Source organism: Mesocricetus auratus, unplaced genomic scaffold (assembly GCF_017639785.1).
Source record: "Mesocricetus auratus isolate SY011 unplaced genomic scaffold, BCM_Maur_2.0 Super-Scaffold_100004, whole genome shotgun sequence".
In the NCBI taxonomy this organism is placed as follows: domain Eukaryota; kingdom Metazoa; phylum Chordata; class Mammalia; order Rodentia; family Cricetidae; genus Mesocricetus; species Mesocricetus auratus.
Window position 1 is genome coordinate 86,034,250 of NW_024429189.1, and position 23,217 is coordinate 86,057,466.

A 23,217-nucleotide genomic window follows, 5' to 3' on the forward strand; every position below is an offset into this window, starting at 1 on the left:
CTGAGAGATAGCTGCTGCTGCTGGCACTTCTCTTGCACATGCTACATGAGCACCGTCACTGAGCTGTGTCTTTTAGCCTGACATGTAGTTTTGCAAAAATTTTTCTTCATAGACACCAATATTCTCTTCTTTGGGGTCCTCATTCATATTCAGAAATCCTTTTATTGCTGTAAGTAGCAATGCCTGTAGTCCCAGAGCTCTAGGGGTGGAGGCAGGGATTTCAAGAGATAAGGTCAGCATAAACTACCTGTGACCTTGTCTCTATCCTCACCTTAAAAAAGAAAAAAAAAAAAAAACATCTTCACTTTCCAAAATAGCAGACAATGATGTTGTGAGAAAATAAACGGCTGTGTGTGTTAACTCATGCCTGTAATCCTAGCATTCAGGAAGAGGCAAAGGGTCACTGTAAACTCAAGGCCAGTCTGGTCTACAGAGCTAGTTCTAGGACAGCCAAGGCTACATGGCCATATGATGTTTCATATTAATACTCATATTCTCTTTTTGATCTGAATCACTCTAAGCAGACCTGGCAAACTCTGAGAATAGTAGGTTCTAGCTGCTATGGTGTTGCATACCTGTAACCCTGGAGCCAGGGAAGTGGAGATAGGAGGATACATAGATCTCACTATCTAGCTACTCATACAATCAGTAACCTCCAGATTCAGCGAGTCAGTGGAGAGCAACTGGTGAGGAAGATATGTAATGTTGATCTCTCTGATACCCACAAACACATAGGAACACATATCAACACACACACACCACACCATAGGTGTACTATCGTGTTGCTTAATAACCTAAGATGTGCTAGCTTAAAACAAACTCATCACTTAAAGCACCAAGGAAAATCAAAAGAAGTTTTGTAATTCCCATTAATGTTACCTGGTCTGAAAATCAGCAACCATGTCCCGTCTCTCTGAGATCTTGGAAGAACCATCCAGCCTCATGTAGGTATGCTTTCTGTAAACCATATATTCCTGTCAACCAGGATAAAAAAACACAGTAAGTCTGATGCCAATCACAGCACTCTACTTCTTGATAAAAACAACCCCCTCCCCCCTCGGACTGGAGAGATGGCTCAGAGGTTAAGGGCACTGGCTGCTCTTGCAGAAGTCCTGAGTTCAATTCCCAGCAACCATACGGTGGCTCACAACCATCTATAATGAGATCTGGTGCCCTTTTCTGGTGTGCAGGCACACACACAGGCAGAACTCTATATATAAGTAAATAAATTTTTTTTTTTTGTTTTTACGAGACAGGGTTTCTCTGTATTGTTTTGGAGACTGTCAGTCCAGCCCGGCCTCGAACTCACAGAGATCCACCTGCCTCTGCCTCCCGAGTGCTGGGATTAAAGGCGTGCGCCACCACCGCCCGGCAGTAAATAAATATTTTAAAAAACAAAACAACAAACAACAAAACAAACCCCACAACCTCCCCCAAATAAAAACTAAATCCCCAAACTAAATGGATTTTCAGTCATTAAGCATATATTTTTCATAGCTATGAACACAGTCAGCTTCCTTTCAGTAATTAACATACCAGTGTCCCTAGGCCCCACCTTGGCAAATCCCTTTGGATTAAAGTTCTTGAATTTACAGTCTTGGTATCAAAGTGAAACATATGACAAAGTAATTTTCCTAAGCTGAGTATGTTCTTCATATCACCTTTGAGAGGAATCACAATTTGAAGAATGGAGAAAAGATTTTAAGAGATCCAACTGGAAGAATGTTTCTCTTGTTCCAAAAGTTGTGGTTCCTCAGAGAAGATCAAATTCATGCTTATTTTCCCTTTTGTTAACCAAGATCATATTTCAAAAAGTTCACCGCAGAAAAGCTCCGATCCAAATCTCAACAGGGCAGCATATTTATAAACAGACATGTGGCCCGGTGAGGTGGTGCAGGCTTGCATCCCCAGTCCTTGGGAGGTGGAGGCAGAGGATCAGGAGTTTTAAGAACTACCTCAGCTACACAGCAAACCCAAGGCCAGCCTGGGCAATACGAGACCTGAAGCAGGCAGGAAGACACAGACACCACAGACACAGCAAACAAAGAGTAGTCCTTCAATCTGTGGTTTACTTTCCTTGCTCCAGTCTACCTACAGTAAAGCTGCAGTTTGAAAATAGGAATCAGAAAACAAGAAACAAGTAATTAATAAGGTAGGGTTTCTTTGTGTAACCCTGACTGTACTGAAACTTCATCTGTCAACCAGGCTGGTCTCAAACTCAGAGAGCCCCCTGCCTCTGCCACCCAATTGTTGGGATTTAAGGTACACGCCTCTCGGGTTTCATTTTTGAGATCAGGTCTTACTATATAGCCCTGCACCTCTTTGTAGACCAGACTGCCTCTTAACTTCAAAAGATCTGCCTGCCTCTGTGTGCTAGGATTAAAGGCTTGCAGCATACCAGGCCAATTAGTAATTTTTTTTTTTTTTTTTGGTTTTTCGAGACAGGGTTTCTCTGTATTGTTTTGGAGGCTATCGGTCCAGCCCAGCCTCGAACTCACAGAGATCCGCCTGCCTCTGCCTCCCGAGTGCTGGGATTAAAGGCATGCGCCACCACCGCCTAGCTCCAATTAGTAATTTTTAAATAACTTTGATATCATGTTTTACATTTTATTATTAGCTACTGGTAAATTCTTACTTGATAAACCTTATTAGGTATGTACAGAAAAAAAACAGTGTATTTGTCTGAAGGTTCTGGGCAGTCTTAGAATAAACATATCTATAGGTACAACTATATATAGTTTCTAACATAACTTTTCCCCACTGAGAAAACTAACCAGTCTAGCCTTGTGGAATAGCTCTGTAATCTCAACTACTTGGAAAACTAAAGCAGGAGGGTAAGTTCAAGGCCTGCCTGGGATACAGAATACATTCATGACCAGTGTGGGTTGCTAAATGAGATTATGTTTTATAATAAAAATCAGAAAGAGAAGCGGGGCTATAGTCAAGTTACTACTTCAATTACTAGTACTATAAAACAGCCAACCAAAACCAAAAGGCCAGTAAATTCTACATACTGGAAATATTTATACTGATTTCCTGTGGTGGTAACCACTTTTTCCCATGGAGCAACTTTCTCTAAAATAGATCATATATTAGGACACAAAGTAAGTCTCAACAAATACAGGAAAATGGAAGTAATTGTTTGTATAGTATGTGATTACAATGGAGTAAGGCTGCAAGTCAACAACAAATAAAAATCTAGTAAATACACAAATTCAAGGAAATTAAACACACACTAACAAAGAATAAGTAAGGTCTTTGAAGAAACCAAGATAAAAATAATGGACCTGGAGAGATGGCTCAGTGGTTAAGAGCACTTACTGCTCTTGCTGAGGACCAGAGTTTGGTTCCCAACTCCCATAAGGAGAGGCTCACAATGAGGGCCTGTAATTCAAATTACTAAGGGATTTGACACTTTCTTCTGGCAACTGGGCAACTTCACTCAGTGCACATATGCCTACCCCCACATACACATAAAAATGAAAGTATTTAAATGCCAATTTGAAATGAGAAGTCAGTTATTGCCTTTTACAAAGGAAATGAAAAGTTCTTAGAATCAATCGGAAATGAAGGACATACCACAACACAGACTTATATACAAGTAGTCCTAAGTGCTTCCATTAAGAAATCAGAGAGTACTCAGAGAGATAACTTAATGATGCACCAAACCAAATCCTAGTCAGTAGACAGAAAGAAGTCCAGCAGTGGTGGTGCGTGCCTTTAATCCTATCATTTGGGAGGAAGAGGCAGGCGGGAATCTGAGTTTCAGGACAGCCTGCTCTGCAGAGTTAGTTCCAGGACAGCCAGGGCTACACAAAGAAACTCTGTCTATAAAAACCAACAACACAAAAACAAAATCTTCTATAATAAGCAATGAGATTGAAGCAGTAATTAAATATTTCTGGTTCAGATGGATTTACTGATGAATTTTACCAAACCCCCAAAGAACTAAAACTAATGTTTCTCAAACCATTTTATAAAACAGGAAAGGGACATGACAAAATGTTTTTATGAAGCTAATATTACCCTGATACCTAAAGCAGATGTATACAATAACAAGTAAAATTACTGATCAATTTCCTTGAACTTAGATTAAAATATCCTTAATAAAATACAAGCAAACTGAATTCAAGAACACATCAAAAAAAAAACAAAACAAAACAAAACCCATTCACCATGACCAAGTTGAGTTTATTCCAGAGATATGGGCATGGTTCAATACTTGACAACCAATAAATTGGATAGATTAATGGACTCAAGAGACAGGAATCATACTGTCATCTTGAAAGGTGTAGAAAAGGTTCTTGGGGGCTGGAGGGATGGCTCAGCAGTTAAGACAGCTTGTTGCTCTTGGAGAGGACTAGGCTAGATTCCCCGCATTCACATGGTGGCTCACAGCCATTCTTAACTCTAGATCAGGGAACCGAAGTCCTCTTCTGACTTCCCTACGCACCGGGCATGCGCATGGTGGCTCACAGCCATAACTCTAGATCTGGGAACAGAAGCCCTCTTCTGACTTCCCTATGCACCGGGCATGCGCATGATGCACATGCACATATGCAGACAAAACATTGTTTTTTTGGTTTTCGTTTCATGTTTTTGAGTCAGGGTTTCTTTGTAGCTTTGTAGACCAGGCTGGCCTTGAATTCAGATCTCCACCTGCCTCCGCCTCCTGTGTGCTGTGCCACCCCCCAAACATTCTTATACATAAAATAAAATGTAAATACATGGCTGGGTAGTGCACGCCTTTAATCCCAGCACTCGGGAGGCAGAGGCAGGTGGATCTTTGTGAGTCTGAGGCCAGTATGGTCTACAAGAGCTAGTTCGAAGACAGTTGGGGCTACATAGAGAAACCCTGTCCCAACCCCCCCAATAAATAAATAAAAATTAAAAAATGTAAATACATGTAAATGGCTATTGACAAAATCCAACACCACTTCATGTTAAAAAGCCCTGAAGAAACTTGGAACAAAAGAAACGTAACACAATAAATGCTATATACAATAAAACTACAGCTAACCTTAAATGGGGGAAAACTCAAAGAATTCTATTAAAATCAGGAACAAGATAATAGGGCCCACCTTCTCCACATGTATTTAATACAGTGTTGGAATAAGACAAGAGAAGCAAACAAAAAGCACACAAACAGAAAAAGAAGGCAAAGCACCCCTGTTTGCAGATGACAAGATTCTAATCTAAAAGATCCTAAAGACTGCATCAGAAAACTTTTAGAACAGGTAAGTATTTTCAGCAAAGTGGCAGGACACCACGTTAACCAAGATACCAGGGAGGGGCTAGCAAGATGGCACAGCAGTTAAGAGCACTTAACAGCTCTTCCAAAGGACCTAGGTTTGATTCCCAGCACCTACAAGGCAGCTCACAACCACTTGTTGTAACATCAGTTCCAGGGAGATCTGATGCCCTCTCTGGCCTCCTCAAGCACTACATGCACATTAATGCAGGCAAGATACCCCAGACAAAATTAAACAAAGGAGAAAAACAGAGAAACAATCCTATTTACAATAACCTAAAACAAACAAACAAACAAACAAAAAAACAACAGCTCTAAAATAAACTTAATCAATGTGGAACACTTCTGCAATGAAAATTACATTAGTTTATTTTGTGTGTGTGTGTGTGCGTTGTGTGCGCATAATGCTCTCAGAGGCAGGAAGGCATCAGATCCCCAGAGCTGAAGTTATAGGTGGGTGCTAGGAATTGAACTTGGGTTCTCCACAACAGCAATGTGTGTCTGTGTCCTTAACCATCTGTTGAATCTATTCAATGAAAAATTTAAAACACTGAAGAAAAAATAGGAAGACACCAGAAGATGGAAAGACCCTCCCATGTTCATGGATGGGAAGAATCAATACTGTGAAAAATGCTGCCTTGCCAAAAGCAGTCTACAGATTTAATGTAATTTCCATCAAAGTTCTAGTGGTATTCTTCACAGGGGAAAAAAAAGTTAAATTTCATATGGAAGCACAAGAGATCCTAGACAGCCAAAGCAACCTAAACAAAATGAATACTGCTGGAGCTGTCATCATACCCAATGTCAAGTCACAGTATGGAGTCACAGAATTTCAGGCAGCATAGTATCGACATACAAACTGACTCACAGATCGAGGGAATAGAAGAGAAGATGCAGTCACGAGGCCGTACAACTACAGATGCCTGATTTGTGACAAAAAGGTGAAAAATACACATTGGCGAAAATATAACATCTTCAACATATAGTGCTGAGAAAACTGGCAATCTACATGTAGAAGAATGAAATTAAATTCTTATCTTTTCAATCTGCACAAAACTCAACTCCTAATAGATCAGGGGCCTCAATATTATACTTGAAATTCTGAAACTGCTAGAAGGAAACATAAGGGGCACACTTTGAGAAAAAGGCACAGGCAAGGACATTTCTAAATAGCACCCAGACTATAAATAAAGCTGATAATTAACAAACACAATCACATGAAATTATAAAGCTGCTGTACAGCAAAAGAAACTGTTACATAAGTTAACAGACAACTCACAGAATAAAATGCCAGTATGTACCTGACAAAGGATTAGTATGTAGAATATAGAAAGAACTCCAAAAAAAAAAAAACACTAATAAAAGGAACAATCCTATTAAAAAAGGGGGAGGGAACAGAACTAGAATTCTCAAAATAAGAACTATAGCCAGTGGTGGCGCACGTCTTTAATATCAACAATTGGGAGTCCCAGGCAGGGGGATCTCTGTGAGTTAAGAGGCCAGCCAGGGCTACACAGAAACTGTCTTGAAAAACAAAAAAATAAAAGAATTATAAATGGTCTCTAAACAATTTTAAAATTGTTCAATATCATTAGCCACTAAGGAAATGCAAATTAAAATTACTTTGACACTCCATCTCACTTCAGTAATAATGGCTATTAACAAGAATACAAACATCAGCCAGGCGGTGGTGGTGCACGCCTTTAATTCCAGCACTCGGGAGGCAGAGGCAGGCGGATCTCTGTGAGTTCCAGGCCAGCCTGGTCTACAAGAGCTAGTTCCAGGACAGCTTCCAAAGCCACAAAGAAACCCTGTCTCAAGCCCCCCCCCAAAAGAATATAAATAACACCTGCTTGGTGGCATACATCTTTAATCCCAGCACTCAGGAAGCAAAGGCAAGTAGACTTCTGTGAGTTTGAGGCCAGTCAGAACTACATAGAGAGTTCCACAACAGCCAAGGATACATAGAGAGACCCTGTCTCAAAAAACAAAACAAGAACACAAATGCCAGCATGTATCGAGAGAAAGGGGAACACTTATCCAATGTTGGTACCAGTGTAAACTGGTACATCAATTATGGAAATAACTTGCATATCCATGTTCAATGCCGCTTTATTCACAATAGCTAGTTAATGGAATTAGAAGAGATGTACATCAACTGATAAACAGATAATGAAAATGTGGCAAACAAACACAATGGAATTTACTTTGTGGTAAAGAAAAATGAGTATTTTTGTTTTTTTGGAGACAGGGTTTTCTATGTAACAGCTCTGGCTGCCTTGGAATTTGCTTTGTAGATCAGGCTGGTCTCAAGTTCACAGAAATCCACCTGCTTCTGAATCCAGAGTGCTGGGATTAAAGGTGTGTGCCACCACTGCTCAGCTAGTAAAATAATTTTCCCCCCAAAGACAGGGTTTCTCTGTGTAGCCCTAGCTGTCCTGGAACTTGCTCTGTAGACTAGACTTCATGTTCTCACTCACATGTTCATCCTAGCTTCACACTCGTAGATATGTATCTAATTTCGAAGGCTTGTGGAGGTCAGTAAGCTAGAAAGGCCCACAAGAGGGGTGGTGGGATAGTAGACGCATAGGCTATGAAAGTACAAGGAGAGGGTCAAATATTTAAGTGGGAAAAGAATAGGGAGGGGTAAATAAGATGGGAGGAAGAAGATGAAAAACCCTTATGGAAACCTATTATTTTGTAAGCTAATTATTAAAATCTCAGTGCCATGTGTGGGCTACCTCCCTATGGAGTTAGTTGTCAGAGAAGTTCCAGAAGTCACCCAAACAAGGCAGACTATTTGCCATTGCACACCATAACTACACAGTAAGACTCTGCAGCTGAAGACAGCACACTTTGGTTGCAGGACAGAGAAAGTAAGTTGGGGCTGATATGAAAACCTATTCCTTGTTGGCTAACTTTTCATAGTGCCCAAAGCAGTATATAAATGACTAGGGAAGAATAGGCATCAATATACTACCCTGCCTCATGTGAACCCTGAATGTTACAATATTGGCCCGCTAGACAAGATGATCACTGGTACAAAAACAGTATGAATATAACCAAGGTTCTGATTGTATATGAAGACTGATCCACAGGAGGGAATGCATGCTTGGTATTATAAACCTGGACAAAAGCCCATTGCTCTGGAGGTCAGATGCCCTAGTGAGGAACCTATTACTGCTGTGTTGCTAAAAGACATGCCAAACCATCTTCTAAATACTTAAACATTCACAAGCATAGATTAATACCACTCTCAACTTTGGCCAGAGAAGCTTCTTTTTGTAATGGTCAACAGTTAATGCAGCAATTCACAGTTGGTAAAGGGATGATAGTGGCTACAGTATACTTGATACTAAATGGGACATCTCTGTAACTCACCTCCAACATCACAGAAAGGGAGGCAGAAAGAAGCTGAGTGCTAGAGAATGCAGTGCTGCCTCTAGACACAACATGGCCGGTCTACTCATTACTCACTGCAGCTGCGGCTGCATGCACACAATCAAGTCAACATTCCAGTAGGCAGCACTAACTAGACTCCATGGGTTATCATAAAAAGAGGGGTGTATGCAGGAGCAGGGCATGCTGGGGAGGCAAAGAGGGAGTTGAGGGTGTGTAGGTTCAAGATTCATTATATACATGTACAGGATTGTCAAATACATTACACATTAAAGAAATTTGATTGCTCCCTAACAAATAAATATGTATATATTATAGCTAATATATAAACATGTATATATACACATATATACATACACACACAAAAGCAGAAAAATAATAAAAACACACTACCTTAAATATGGTTTTGAGCTGGGCGTTGGTGGCGCGTGCCTTTAATCCCAGCACACGGGAGGCAGAGGCAGGCAGATCTCTGTGAGTTCAAGACCAGCCTGGTCTAATGAGTGAGTTCTGGAACAGGCTCCAAAACAATACAGAGAAACCCTGTCTCAAAACAAAACAAAAAAAATTGTTTTATTTTTGAGACAGGGTTTCTCTGTGTAACAGTCCTGGCTGTCCTGGAACTGGCTTTGTAAACCAGACTGGCTTCGAACTCACTGAGATCCGACTGCCTCACAAATGCTGGGTTTAAAGGCATGCAAAACCACAGCCCAACCTATGATTTTTACTTGTTAACTATACCTTAAGTAAAGTTTCAAAAATGAAACTAATATATACCCCAAATCTACAGGTGAGAATACACCAGAGAGCAGAAAGAAAGGCAGGGTCCTTTTGAACCCGGTATTGGACATGATCCTAAAATGACATTCATCACTAGGGACACCTGGAGGTTGTCAGAAATGCAGGAGTGAAGGTAGAACCAGAATCTACATTTTGATAACACTGCTGTAGAGAGTGAGAAGGTTTGGAGCACTCAGTCCTAAATGGGATGCCTTCATCAACCAATCCCAGCCCGAGTCTTACACAGGTTCAAGCTAGATGGGGTCCTAGCACCGAGGAGGAAGTGGACATATGGACTCCCACCTCTAATCAAGAAGCTATCTGCAACCAAGAGCAGCTGGCAAAGGAAAAATCAGTTTTCTCCAAAGGAGTTACATTGGTTGGACCAAATTGCACTTCAGGTTAGGTCCCATGTCCAGGTGTATTTGACCAACACAAAATGGGCTTAATGGTATTTTTGTAGACTTTTTGACTCATTTTGATTTGTTTGGGTATTTTTTTTGGTATAATAAGACTAATAAGTCTTTTGTTTGTATATCTTGGTTTCAGTTTTTTTCTGTGTTTCTTTTGTTGGATATTTTAAAGACAGTAAAAGAACAAATTTGGGTGGGTAGGAAGGTAGGAAGGATCTGGGAGGCATGGGGGGAAATGATCAAAATATATTTTATGAAAAACACTAAAGAAAATGAAAGAACACTGTGGCAGAACACACTGTTTTGAAAACACTGGCACTTTGGGGGTTCTTCATATTTATATCTCAGGAGAGCCTAGAATTCAGGGCAATCTTCCTACTTCAGCATCCTGAGTACTGGGATCACAGGACCCTGCTACCACATCTGACAAACGCTTCAAACTTTTTCCAAATTAGAAGTTAAAGGACTTACTCTAATATGCAAAATTGATAAAAGTATTATTATTCTGGTTAGTGAAGACAGGTGGACAGTTCAGGGTCCTATTTGCCCAGACTCTAGCCTGTCCTCATCCTACAATATTCCTCCATTTTGAAAGCTCCTATTTCAGAACACAAGTTCACACCAGTTCTGGGTTATATCCATAAGTCCCACTTATTATTTCTCAGGTCTCACTTCATAACTCAAGAAGTAGCCAAACACTTTCTATGTGGTGAGGGACTGATCACAAACTTGTGGCAATCCTCCTGACTCAGATCTAAATACTAGTAGTATTAAAGGCATGAACTACCAGGCCAGGCTCTACATCCTACATGTTTAACCAGTGACTTGCAAACAAAGGTATCAGCACAATGAAGCAGTTTCAGCAAATGCTTTCTCAACCATTTAAAGCTCACCAAATAAAAACAGATATACAGATACACTAGCACAATACAAAGGTAGTAGGCAAACTTTGCAGTAGCAGTGATGTATTGTTGATAGCTGGGATTTCCTGAGCATTCACTAAGTATAGTCAGTGTTTTATATATATTTACCTGGTTCAGCTCATCTAATCCTCAGGATGGCTTTAAGATATGTGCTACTACAGTCACTCCCACTTTACTGTGGATGTTAAATAAAGTCTATAAAGAGACCTAGGGCTAGAATTGAGACTCACACAGAATGCTTCGCTCTTCTCGTTTCCCAGGTGAAAGGATGCTCACTGTTAGGTGGGGAAGGGAAACAGGGCATGGCCAATCCATCCTAAAGTTTATTTCAAAATTGCCTTTGATGTTCATTTTAACCTAATTCCACTTCGATAAAGCAAAATTAGAGAAAGAGTAAGTGTCGAATTATAAACCTCCAGACATGGTGCATGTATATTTTTTGGAATTGCTTCATCTTTCACCAGAAAAGTTAGGCTCCTCTACGTCTGTTACAGATTCTCTGTAGCCTAAGCATACTGCACCAAGAGAATAAAATACGATGGCTGTATTTCCCTTACAAAATACAGATCACTTCCAAGCACATTCTTTCCTAAGATTCTCATGGGTTCCAGGCACAGTGGACTACCTCCCCAAGTTTATACTTTCACAGCATTACCTTTTAAAATCGGGTTTCTTTAGTTTTAAGTTTCCTTTCTTCCTGATTGTTAAAAACTGATTTAAACTCAGTTCAGATATTACTCTATGTAGCCTTCTGCAAAACTGACTGAGCTACAAATAATCACATTGCCTCTAGCTATCCTTAGTTTTGCTAATGCTTCATTTTGACATTAGTATCAGGGTTCCTTTGGCAAGTATTTGTATATGTAAAGTCTATTCCATAATGCCTTGCGCACAAGTGCCATGAAAGTAAATTTATTTATAGATTTTAATTTTATTTCTTTTTTGTTTGTATGTGTATTTCCAATGTACATGTGTGTGTGTGTATACACTCATCTTTATGTAGTGGACAACGGAGTATGTTAGGTGTCCTGCCCTATCTATCACGCACTATCCACTTTATTCCCGTCACAGGGTCTCTTATTGAACCTGGAGCTAGGCTGGCAGCTCGAAAGCCCCAAAGATCCTCCCATCTCTGCCAGCTGCTCCTCTCCCAACAGAGAAGTGGTGGTAGTGATGGGGAGGGTGTATACACACAAGAGAGGGCCCAGGACTATCTGTTCACACTCCTTTCTTGTATGGGTACTAGGGATGAACTCAGGTCCTCACGTACAGCATGCACTGTTTACCCACAGGGCCATGGTCCCCAGGCCCTACACAGATTTTAAATAGTGTGTCTGTAAGATAAAACATTTCCTATCACTCTTAAGACCTTATGAAAATTCAGTTTGATGGTGACACAAATTTGTTTTTCATTCTTTGGGGACAGTTAAGAACATGCTAGCTTCCCAGAATATTCAAACCATAGTTCCCAAAGGTAATCTGGAGTTCTAAAGAAGCCAGTACTCAGATGACAGAGTGTCTGTTTAGGATGAATTCTTCTCTAGTACTTGGATGGCTTGCCCGGGCAAGTCACACAGCCCAGTGGTCTCAGATGTCACAATTAGCTGTGGACTATCTGGATTTAGTTCTATAGTTTACTTTTTTTGTTTTTTTTTTTTTGTGACAGGGTTTCTGTGTAACAGTCCTGGCTGTCCTGGAACTTGCTTTGTAGACCAGGCTGGCCTCAGACTCACAAAGATCCACTTGACTCTGCCTCCTAAGGTCTGTGACATATTTTACTATTTTAAAACATTAGTTCAGATGAAGATCTATCTGAATTTCAGTACTTATTGATCATGTCATTATAAGCATGAGCTAACTAACTTGTTACAAGTACTTTTATACTGAATCGGAAATAGAGTGGCATGCTTCTTTTAAATTCAGACCCAGTTGCTTATATAACAGGAGTGAATCTCCAAAGAGGAAATCCAGACATAATATAAGTTGACTGTAATAAATTAAAAGCTCTCTTTAACTATGAAAATATCAAAAAGAGGGCATCCTTCCCCCCAATAAAAAAGGTGGCAATAAAAGAGTTCTGTCTGACATATAGCTGCATAACATCATCCCAACTGCTCAGGGATACGTCCTACTTCTATACACTATAGGTGACTCCAGGGATATGAGAGAAACCAGAATGCACTTAGTCATCTACCATATTCCCTACTTCAGTCTGTGGAAACTATAAAATTCTTTGCTAAATTCAGAAATACAGAAGCAAACAGCTGAGCCAAGGCAAAAGACAACAACAGGTAGGGTAAAAAGCTACTGAATGAATGAGAAATGTTATGCTCCCCAGCTATGCATTGGAATCCCGGTGGCCAAGAATGTCCTGCTCTATTGGAAACTTTTCTTTCCCTCTTTGTACAACTGTAAGATATTTTGACAGTGGGGGTGGGGGTGGGGAGAATCTTGAAAATGAAAGACTTTCTGAGCCTGAAGACACAACATAAGAAACATTGTGTCAGAGAAGTCAGGTATACTGAAGAAGCATACTCTTTCTATAAACGCCCATCTTTAGACACAGGGACTGGGATTTCACAAATGAAAGTGACTGGAAATATTCTGACAGACACAGGAATACAGACCTAATGCTGCATTATTCTGAGATCCACAGGATATTTACAGTAAATCACCAGCCAGACAGTATTACGGGTACTGTCACTTGCTGCTCAGAAGCACTGTGAGAACCAACTACTTGGATGCAGAAAATGGCTCAGCGGGGGAACTCAGCTTGTGAATCTGCTCTTTCTTAATTTATAATTCTCCATAAAGAGGCATCTGCATTTTAAAGTTCTCAGCCACCTTGTTCATAAATACAACCCACTCAGTCCACTCCAAAACCCAGGGCTGTTTCAGACTTACACCAATCACATTCATCTTCACCTGTCACAGCTAGCTTACAGCTTACTTTGAGGTCACTCACTCTCTCATGATCCCTGGAACTTCTTTGAATATAAATCAACTCTATATAATTCTGGTATAGCCCTAGAAAAAGAAAGGTTCTTGCTACCTTTACTAAGTCCACTGTGTATTGCTCTTTCTGTAATTAAAAAAAATTCTGTGTATGACTGTTTTGTCTGCATATATTAAAATCTGTGTGAACCACATTTCTAGTATGCTGGTGTAGGTCAAAGAGGATCCTCTGACACTTCTCTTTCTAACTTTTTTTTTAAGCTTTATTTTTATCTATTATGTACAGTGCTATGCCTGCAGGCCAGAAGAGGACACCAGATCTCTTATGGAAGGTTGTGAGCCACCATGTCAGTGGTGGGAATTGAACTCAGGAACTCTGCAAGGAGCTCTGTAAGAACAGCGAGTGCTTCTAACCCCTGGGCCATCTCTGCAATTCTTAACAGTTCACAATCATTACTTCACTTGTACTTCCCCAACTCTTCAAGATGAGGCAAGAAGACAAGAAAGAACTAAGAAGGGCCTTGCCGTAGGACTGGCACTTAATATTGTTCTGGCTACTGGCATCATTTGGTCTGAGCAGAGTATGGGAGGGAGGTACAACAGTTCTTTTAGTTGAACTGCAATTAGAGCCTTACTGTATTTAAGATTCACACCACCAAACATGGCTGAGGATATCACTTCCCTAGCATACATAAAGCCCTAGGTCCTACTTTCTGAGCTATATGTGGGGAAATGGGAGACTGGGGCAAACACCAACTAATCAATAGGAGATATTTACAACAGTGGCTTAATCACCTTCCTCTTATGCTCAAACTTGTTAGGACTTTCCACTCATTTGTAAATAGGTGATGTTATGAAACATTTATAAATAGGTGATGTCATGTTAAAAGTACCCCAAAATCTAAGCACTGTATGAAATCTGAGATAAAAATTGACTCCAGATGTTGCTTATTACATCTCTTGCTAAAAGAAGTTGCCGAGCCGGGTGGTGGTGGCGCACGCCTTTAATCCCAGCACTCGGGAGACAGAGGCAGGCGGATCTCTGTGAGTTCAAGGCCAGGCTGGACCGGACAGCCTCCAAAACAATACAGAGAAACCCTGTCTCATAAAACCCCCCGCCCCAAAAAAAGTTGCCGAATTATTAAAAGGAGCCTGCCCACAAAACGGATAACTCCCCTGCAAAATCTATCAAGCTAACTTTGGCATCCAAATAACCCAAATTGTTCCCACTCCTATTCAAAATAATGTTTTACTATTTGTGTTTGTGTGCATGTGTCTGCATGTATAGATGTACGTGTAGAGGTCAGAGGACAATCTGTGGGTTCTTGATATTGAACGGAGGTCATCAGGCTTGGAGGAAAGTCCTCTTACTGGCACAACGCTCCTTTTTGCTATCTTCATTTACTCTGTATTGCCATGGTCCTCGCTCCTTTATTCTTAAATAGGGATGAACATGGCAATCTCTGCTTAATACTACTCTTGAAGTAGTAGGCTAGAATACAGAGCTTGCCATATATTAAAGCCAAGTAAAAACATGAGTCATTTACACAGTTCTGATCACCAGATTCCTTAGCCTCTCCCAACTTTCCTGTAAGAGACTTAACTCTGGTGGTTTGTGACTGCCTGTTCTTTTTTGCTCCTATGTCTAGGACCTCCACTTCCACAAATAAGTCATCATTCAGAAAACGAAACAGACCTAACCATGTAATTAATGAAACAAACAAAAACTGCTTCCTTCACGCAGTTGTCTATCATGGTTAACCATCGCTGTATATTAACACTATCTCAGATTTTAAATGTCCCAATGCTCAGACCTCATTCCAGTGTCTGCAACATATAGTCAAGATGAGAACCATTAAATTTAATCTGCTTGAGTAGCCGTTTCCCGGGTTACCAAAACAAAAACCAGAATCCTCAATTTTGACTTCTATATAGAAATTCAGAAGCTCCCCAGACTGGGATCTGCTTTGAAATTGTGCAATTATCTTCACTCTTAAAAGGAGAGTACTGTGCTGGGTGGTGGTGGCACACGCCTTTAATCCCAGCACTCGGGAGGCAGAGGCAGGTGGATCTCTGTGAGTTCGAGGCCAGGCTGGACTGATAGGCTCCAAAACAATACAGAGAAACCCTGTCTCGTAAAACCAAAAAAAAAAAAAAAAAAAAAAAAAAAAGAATAATACTGTATGTATTTCATTGGCTAAGGAAGGAGAACAGACATCCTCTGATTACTGGGGGATAGGGTGCTCTGCTCCTTCTATAGAATATAAAACACAAAGAAGAGTATGGGTGTTTCCAGTAATTATGGTTGACACTACAGGGACATCAGATTCCTATCAAGGACTCCTAGGTCCCCAAGGTTCCTTTTCTCCTACCTCCAGCAGGTCTATCATCCTGGTCATCTGAGAGTAGATAAGGACCCTATGTCCTTGAGACTTGAGTCGAGTCAACAGGATATCAAGGGCATACAGCTTTCCACTGTCTGTGATGAGGCTCTCCTTGCCTGGGGAGAAAAAAAGGGGCGGGGGAGGAAACTATTTAATTGAAGCATCAAATCATCCACTGCAAAGCTGTATGCGGCTAAAATTTCTATAATCAGGATGCTTGTTTTCCTGACAACAGGAAAGTGCTTGAGAAGTAGATTGGAAAGCCCTGTCAAGCCCTGTCAAGCCCTGACTCCAGGAGTGCTAAGGCACAGCCTGAAGAGCTGGAGACAACCTCTTGGCTGACAGAGTCGATTACGTGTTTGGTCCACATTCTTAATGAGGGGACACCAAGCATACAAGGCTATCTACCAGAGACAAATATCTAGAAACCTGTTGCTTCTAATTCTGTGCTCATGCTGGTTTGAGACTCATAGGAATGTTTGGTCCTCAGTTAGTGAACTGTTTTGAAAAGATTATCAGGTGTGGCCTTGTTAGAGGAGGTGTCACTGGGGGTGGGGTTTGAGGTTTCCAAAGGTCAAGTCAGGTCAACCCTTTGCCTCTCTGCTTCCACCTTGCAGGAAAGATATAGGTTCTCTGCTACTGCTCCAGCACCACGTTTGTCTGCTGGCTGCCATGTTCCCTGCCAGGTGGATCACAGGTTCATCTTCTAAAACTTGAAGCCCCTATGTAACTGCTTTCTAAGTTGCATTCACCATGGTATGTCTTCACAACAATAGAATAGTTACTAGGGCACAGGTTATGTCCTAAAAGTATGAGACTAGACAGAGACAAGGGAATCTGTCTGAAGATAATGTAAACACCAAGTAAATGTGTCCACCCTTGACACCCAGTTGATAACTGGCTATCAACTCCAGGGCCATGTGTCCAGCATGTATTCTTTCAATGAGCCCTACTCCCAGTTTTTTAAAAAGAACGGACTTTAAGCTTCTGTGAAATGAAATTGTTTTCACTCACTATCTTGTGTTTTCTCTTTCCTCTTCCCATATGAAACACATTTCAGTCACAGATCTTTTAAGAACACTTAACTCACAAGTTTTCATCTTATCCATTCAGTACCATTCATTCCCATCATATTCCAGGAAGCAGAGTTTCCTGTTTGCAGACCGTTCATAAACATGTCCTGAACAATTGTTGCATTAAGAAGGGAAGAAAGGAGGCTTGAGGGGTTGCATAAGAGTATATATGGAAGTAGCTGGGGAACATACACATACATACACACCCCAAAAAGAAGAGAAACAATACAGAGAATTATACACAGGCAACTACCTCCCAAAAGTAAAAGAAAAAACTATTAAGTCAAATTGTCCATCCTTAGTTTCCGGGGTTGAACCATGCTCTTTCTTCAGAACTGCAAAGACCTAGTACTGACAGCAGTCCAAGAATTCTCAACTGTCATTCTGGCCACTATTTGCCAAGTACACAATCATTGTCTACACTGAACAAGAACGGATGTGCTGACAGCACCACAACAAATCACCAGCTGCTGTGTTTTTGCTACAAAGCTATGGTCCTGGATGTTTACTCCTCTGCACGGCACCCTTTTCCCACCTTCGGAATGCTGCCAGGACACGCTGCCTTCCCTCCCCGCCCTGCTCCACACCTTTGTTCAGCCTCTTTGTTTGCTCCTGTTTAGATTACTGAAAGGCTCTTCTCGATGCTGTCTCCTTATGAGCACAATCAAATGACTACAGCAGGACAAGAGCGAGTGCTGAGCTTTCTCCCTGGCACCAGACAAGGAGGCCAGTGGAAATTCCTAGTCTGGTCAGGCAGCAATGTTTTCTGACAACTCAAGAAATTCCCTTCTCCTCATAATTCCTTCTCTGCTGTACTGTCAGGAGTTTCTTTTTCTTTCTTTCTTTCTTTTTTTTTTTTTTGGTATTTACAGACAGGGTTTCTCTGTATTGTTTTGGAGGCTATCGGTCCAGCCCAGCCTCGAACTCACAGAGATCCGCCTGCCTCTGCCTCCCGAGTGCTGGGATTAAAGGCGTGTGCCACCACCGCCCCGTGAGTTTCTTGATTTTGATAGCTTTTAGTATTTCTCACAGAGCTAGTCATCTTTTTTTCTTGTTTTTAAAGCCATACAATTTTCAGTCACTGAGTGGGAGTGGGCAAGCTAAGCCCTTCGTGCTTTTATAGCCTTCTTATGTCCTCTCTCCCTTCAAAACAAATCACCAGCAGAGTACACATAAATCTGTATGGTGTCTAGAGTCTGAAAAGCATCAATTGACTTTGTAATAAAAGATTTGTTTGTTTATTTTATTTTTTTTTTGTTTTTTCAAGACATGGTTTCTCTGTATTGTTTTGGAGGCTGTCCTGGAACTCGCAATGTAGACCAGGCTGGCCTTGAACTCACAGAGATCTGCCTGCCTGCCTCCCAAGTGCTGGGATTAAAGGTGTGTGCCACCAACGCCCAGCAAGATTTGTTTATTTTTATGTGTATGTGTCCTGGCTAGTATTATGTCAATTTGACACAAGCTGGAGTTACAGGAAAGCAGAGAACCTCAGTTGAGAAAATGTCTATGTAAAATCTGGCCGTAAGGCATTTTCATAATTAGTGATGGACAGCCCATTGAGGGTAGCATGTGACACTACAAGGCTGATGGTCCTGGGTTTGATAAAAAGCACGCTGAGTAAGCCAATAAGCATCACCTTCCACAGCCTCTGCATCACTTCTTGTTCTGACTTCTTCCACTGATGAACCATGGTGTGGAAGCATAAGCCAATAAACCCTATTGTCTCAAGTTGCTTTGGTCATGGTGTTTCAACACGGATGTTTCAACAGTAACCTTAAGACAGTAAGAATATTTGCATACATGTATATATGTATGTGCCTGGTACTTATGGAGTCAAAGGAGAGCATCAGAAATACTGAAACTGGTGATATGGACTTTTTAAGTCACTATGTGAATGAATGCTGGGAACAAAACCTAGGTCCTTTGCAGGAGCAGTGAATTCTCTTAAGATGGGCGCTATCTCTAGCCCCATTAGAAACCATTATTAAATAGTCTTCACACTTCCCTGCTCCTCAGAGTATTTTTAGTTTGATAACTAGAATGAACGGAAGCTAGGATTAGAAAAGTGCAGAGGTAAAGACACAGAAACACATGAAGATGAATTCAAATACACAAAAGCAACAAGCATTGCCAGCTTGTCACTGTGTTTGAAGAAAGTGGAGGCAGGCAGACCAGATCTGGGTTATGGATTTTTTTTTGTGGGTTCATATAAGCAAGGTAAGTGCTATTACCATTGAGCCTTAGACCACAGGGACCTGTTTGGACTGTTTTGAAAGCAAAAGCCCCAAAGAAACTGACTTGAACCAAGAGGATAAAACACTTTTGCAAACAAAAATATTTCTGAGTTATCCAGTGAGTATGCTAAATAGACCAAATCAGTGTCTAACATTTGTCCTTAGTGATATATGCATACAAACAGACTTCTTTCCTTGTCTATACTGGCATCTTAGGGCCTGGTATACATCATTCAATTTTTAAGAGCTACTAACTGTGGCCAAGCGGGGCACAGAGCCAGAAGTATAATTCCCAAGAGATCAAGCAGCTTCTGCCCAATCAAACCCAGCCCCAACCCATTCTTTAGAATAGGACCGCAAATGATACTGAAACAACCAGATCTATCCTCTCTCATAATCTTTCCACCAATTCTATGGTATTCACATACTGTCCACAACAAAGGACTCTGTGCAGTAGCAAGACAAAAAGACTAAATATTGCTCTCTTCCAGGGAAAGAAGCCCTCTGAGAGGCTGGAGCTTGCAAAAGCAATCCAGGTATGAAACTCAGGAAAAATTGGTCAGTCTTTCAAACTCTACCTTTCCCAGGAAAACAAAAAATGTAAAAGTATAGAAGAAAGAGATAAAACAGACAGGTTCAAGTGATACCCTCCCTGTCCCCACCCCGCCCCTGCTAGTCCACAGAGCACAATGGGGTCAGTGAGGAGCTTGTCGGTTCTCACAGTAAACAGCCAGTGAGGCTGGTGCTTTTTATCGATGCGAAAAGAACTCAGACACTTCCTGCTATTTAAACAAGGTCCATTTTTCTTTCAAAGAACAGGAAAAGCCACAAGAGATTCCCACAGCGCCAGCAATAAGCCTTCTACTCCTATACTGGGAACTAAAGAGTCAGAATGAAGAAAGAAGAAACAGGGTATACTTGCTTCTTTTGGTACCTATGCTTCCTTCCTACCTACATGTCTGTGGTATCCATTCTGTCCTGCTTTATGCTTGGGCTTTCCCCTTAACTTTCAAACACTTTTACCCACTACTTTCACGTATTCTAAGTCACTCCTGAGACCATGTGCAATATGGAAGTCACATACCTAAACAGACATCTTATAGTCAAAGCACTCCAAAGGACTATCAATAGGAAAAGAAAGCCTTCAGACAAGAAACAAGAAAAGTCAGCCTCTGCAAAGGAATCCAGCTGTCACTTATAGCAGATGCTCCCTTTGAAAGCATAGTTTTATTATGCTTCCATTAAATTTCCATTAAGAATACAATCCAGATATCAGAGTTTAGACAACCAAGCTAGCACCGTAGAGCTAAGCTACACTTTGCAGCAGGTGTAAAGTGCATCAGTCTGAACCCTCTGTGTTTAACTTCCTTAAGTGCAGTCTCACTGAAGCAAAGATGAAAACGGAGTTTCCTTTCAACCCTGGAACTTGACCCCAGGGGGTCTGGGAATTGGCTAGTGTTTTGGCATAAAACATACTGTTTTTCCTCTTGTTATCATTTAGATCTCTAGGCCTTGTGCAGGACACTGTTTGTGCTACTTAAACTAGGCTCTCTGAGAGTGACGACATTCTCATTCACTCCACCAGCAATGGCAAAGACAACCGTACTCGTTCGACCTAAGACCTTTTGGGGGGGTCTCTCTGAGGTGGGTGGAACCCAGGTCTTGTGTATACCAGATAAGCACTCTACCCATGAGCACCCCAACCTCCTCCCTTTAAAAAGTGGCATTACTTTCTATCAAAGGAGAGAACTCAAGAACAAATCTAGAAACATTTCTCTTCCCATCTTTCCACACAAGTTACATCTTTCCACACAAGTTACCTGTATTTTTACTTATAAATTACATGTGGGAGGAGAGACAGAAACTTCACAAACTCTGTATATCAAACACTGGAAACTATCACATGGGCTTTCTCCATGGTTTCTTACCAAAGCTGGGAACATGCTCTCAGGGAGCGGAAAACTTACCTGGAATTCTGATGAAAGACCAGCCGTTCTGGGGCCTGATGCTCCATAGCCCTCCAGCTGGCTCTGGGAAGAACTGTGACCTGCGATTTAGCCAATCCGTAGCCAGCTCAGGAGCCCCATTCAACAAACACTGCTTGGCAGTAAGACTCCCTCCCTCTTTCAGAACTCTTCTCTCATACTCTGCACTTCTGTCGTTACAGTAAGAATCCAGCGGCACTGCGGTGACCTGCAGAGCAAAATTCACAGATGATAAAATATCTCTTCTGCCTGGGCGTTGGTGGCGCACACCTTTAATCCCAGCACTTGGGAGACAGAGGCAGGTGGATCTCTGTGAGTTCAAGGCCAGCCTGGTCTACAGAACGAGTTCCAAGACAGCCTCCAAAAAACAATACAGAGAAACCCTGTCTCGAAAAACAAAACACAAAAAACAAAAAAACAAAAAACAAACAAACAAACAAACAAAAAATATATATGTATATCTTCTGTATTTTTCACACACACCAAGTCTTGAGGGAACTTCAACGTTTTTTGGGGGGGGGCTTCTAAGATAGGATCTCATGTAACCTAGGATGACCTCAAAATTCTCAAGAAGTCAATGATGACCTACAACTAGCTGGTCCTATTACCTTCACTACCTAGTGTGGGATTATAGGCAAATTTCAGGCTTGTGAATGCTAAGCAAGCACTCTACCAACAACTGAGCTTTAGGCCCAGAACTATGAAATCAGACCAACATGGATAATCTCAGGCTGTTGACTTTAAATTTCCTCAACAAAATAAGACAGTGCCAATGACTCTGGGTAAAATGGAAATCTCTAATAACATGAGCCTACAATCACAAGATACAAAAAGAAACCGGAGCATGAGGATAGATTAGGGTGCAAGTGGGATAGTATTCTAATCTCAATAAACATTTATGACTCACACTCATTACTAGGTGTTGTTCTCAGCAAAGAACAATTGGCCACACGATGGTGATGCTAGAAAGGGAGCTGGAGATGCACAGACATCATTAAAGGACTACAGTATTGGTCTGACACACATGAAGCTATCTTTGTGTTTTTCGAGACAGGGTCTCACTATGTAGCTCTGGCTGTCCTAGAACTCTCTTTGTACACCAGGCTAGCCTCAAACTCACAGAGAGCCTTCTGCCTCTGCCTCCTGAGTGCTGTGACTAAAGGCATGGGTCATCATCACCTGGCTATGACTGGCGCTATCTTTAATGCTTTCAAGGCAAGACTTCTTTATTTACCAATACTTCTCATGAACAACCCTAATGGAAAAGAAGAGAAGCCTTCTTTCAAGCCATGCTGGAGAAGGAATATGGGACACAGGGGGTAGAGAGAAGTAATCACCAGCAAGCCGTGTATTCATTTCCTGGCTAAGGCAGAGGCTGCACAAAATTCTTAAATCATTATATAGTACAACCTAACAAAACTAAAATGTGGCCTTCCCAATGGAGAAAGGGCTCTTTGCCAACCTTGAAACACAGGTTCATACTTTCTCAGCTGTCTGTGAAGTCATCTGATAAGAAGCCTGTTGAACTAACTTCTTGTTAAAAGTAAAAGCTGTGGTGATTCACCAAGTCCAAGATGATGAAAACACTAAAAGCCCATTCACTGTAAGCAGTACATTTCTCAGATGAAGATTAAAACTAAACAAAGATGTAGTGGCACATGCCTTTAATCCCAGCACTAGGGAGGAAAAAGCAGGCTGATCTCTGTGAGTTCAAGACCAGCCTGGTCTACAGAGATAGTTCAGGACAGCCTCCAAAGCCACAGAGAAACCCTGTCTTGAAAAACAAACAAACAAACAACAACAACAACAACAAAAAAAAC

The 23,217-nt window shown here is 41.2% G+C and overlaps 1 protein-coding gene across 3 annotated transcripts in view; it reads right to left on the reverse strand.

Annotated features, from left to right (window-relative positions):
- Positions 1–23,217, reverse strand: part of Ino80 (INO80 complex ATPase subunit) — a 99,642-nt gene that overhangs the window by 24,581 nt on the left and 51,844 nt on the right. For all 3 annotated transcript variants that reach the window (XM_040746059.1, XM_040746058.1, XM_040746060.1), the window contains 3 exons: positions 21,380–21,605; positions 16,094–16,221; positions 880–974 (listed from right to left, as the gene is read on the reverse strand). In XM_040746059.1, the coding sequence (XP_040601993.1) occupies positions 880–974; positions 16,094–16,221; positions 21,380–21,605 (449 nt within the window). The remainder of the gene's footprint in view (positions 1–879; positions 975–16,093; positions 16,222–21,379; positions 21,606–23,217) is intronic.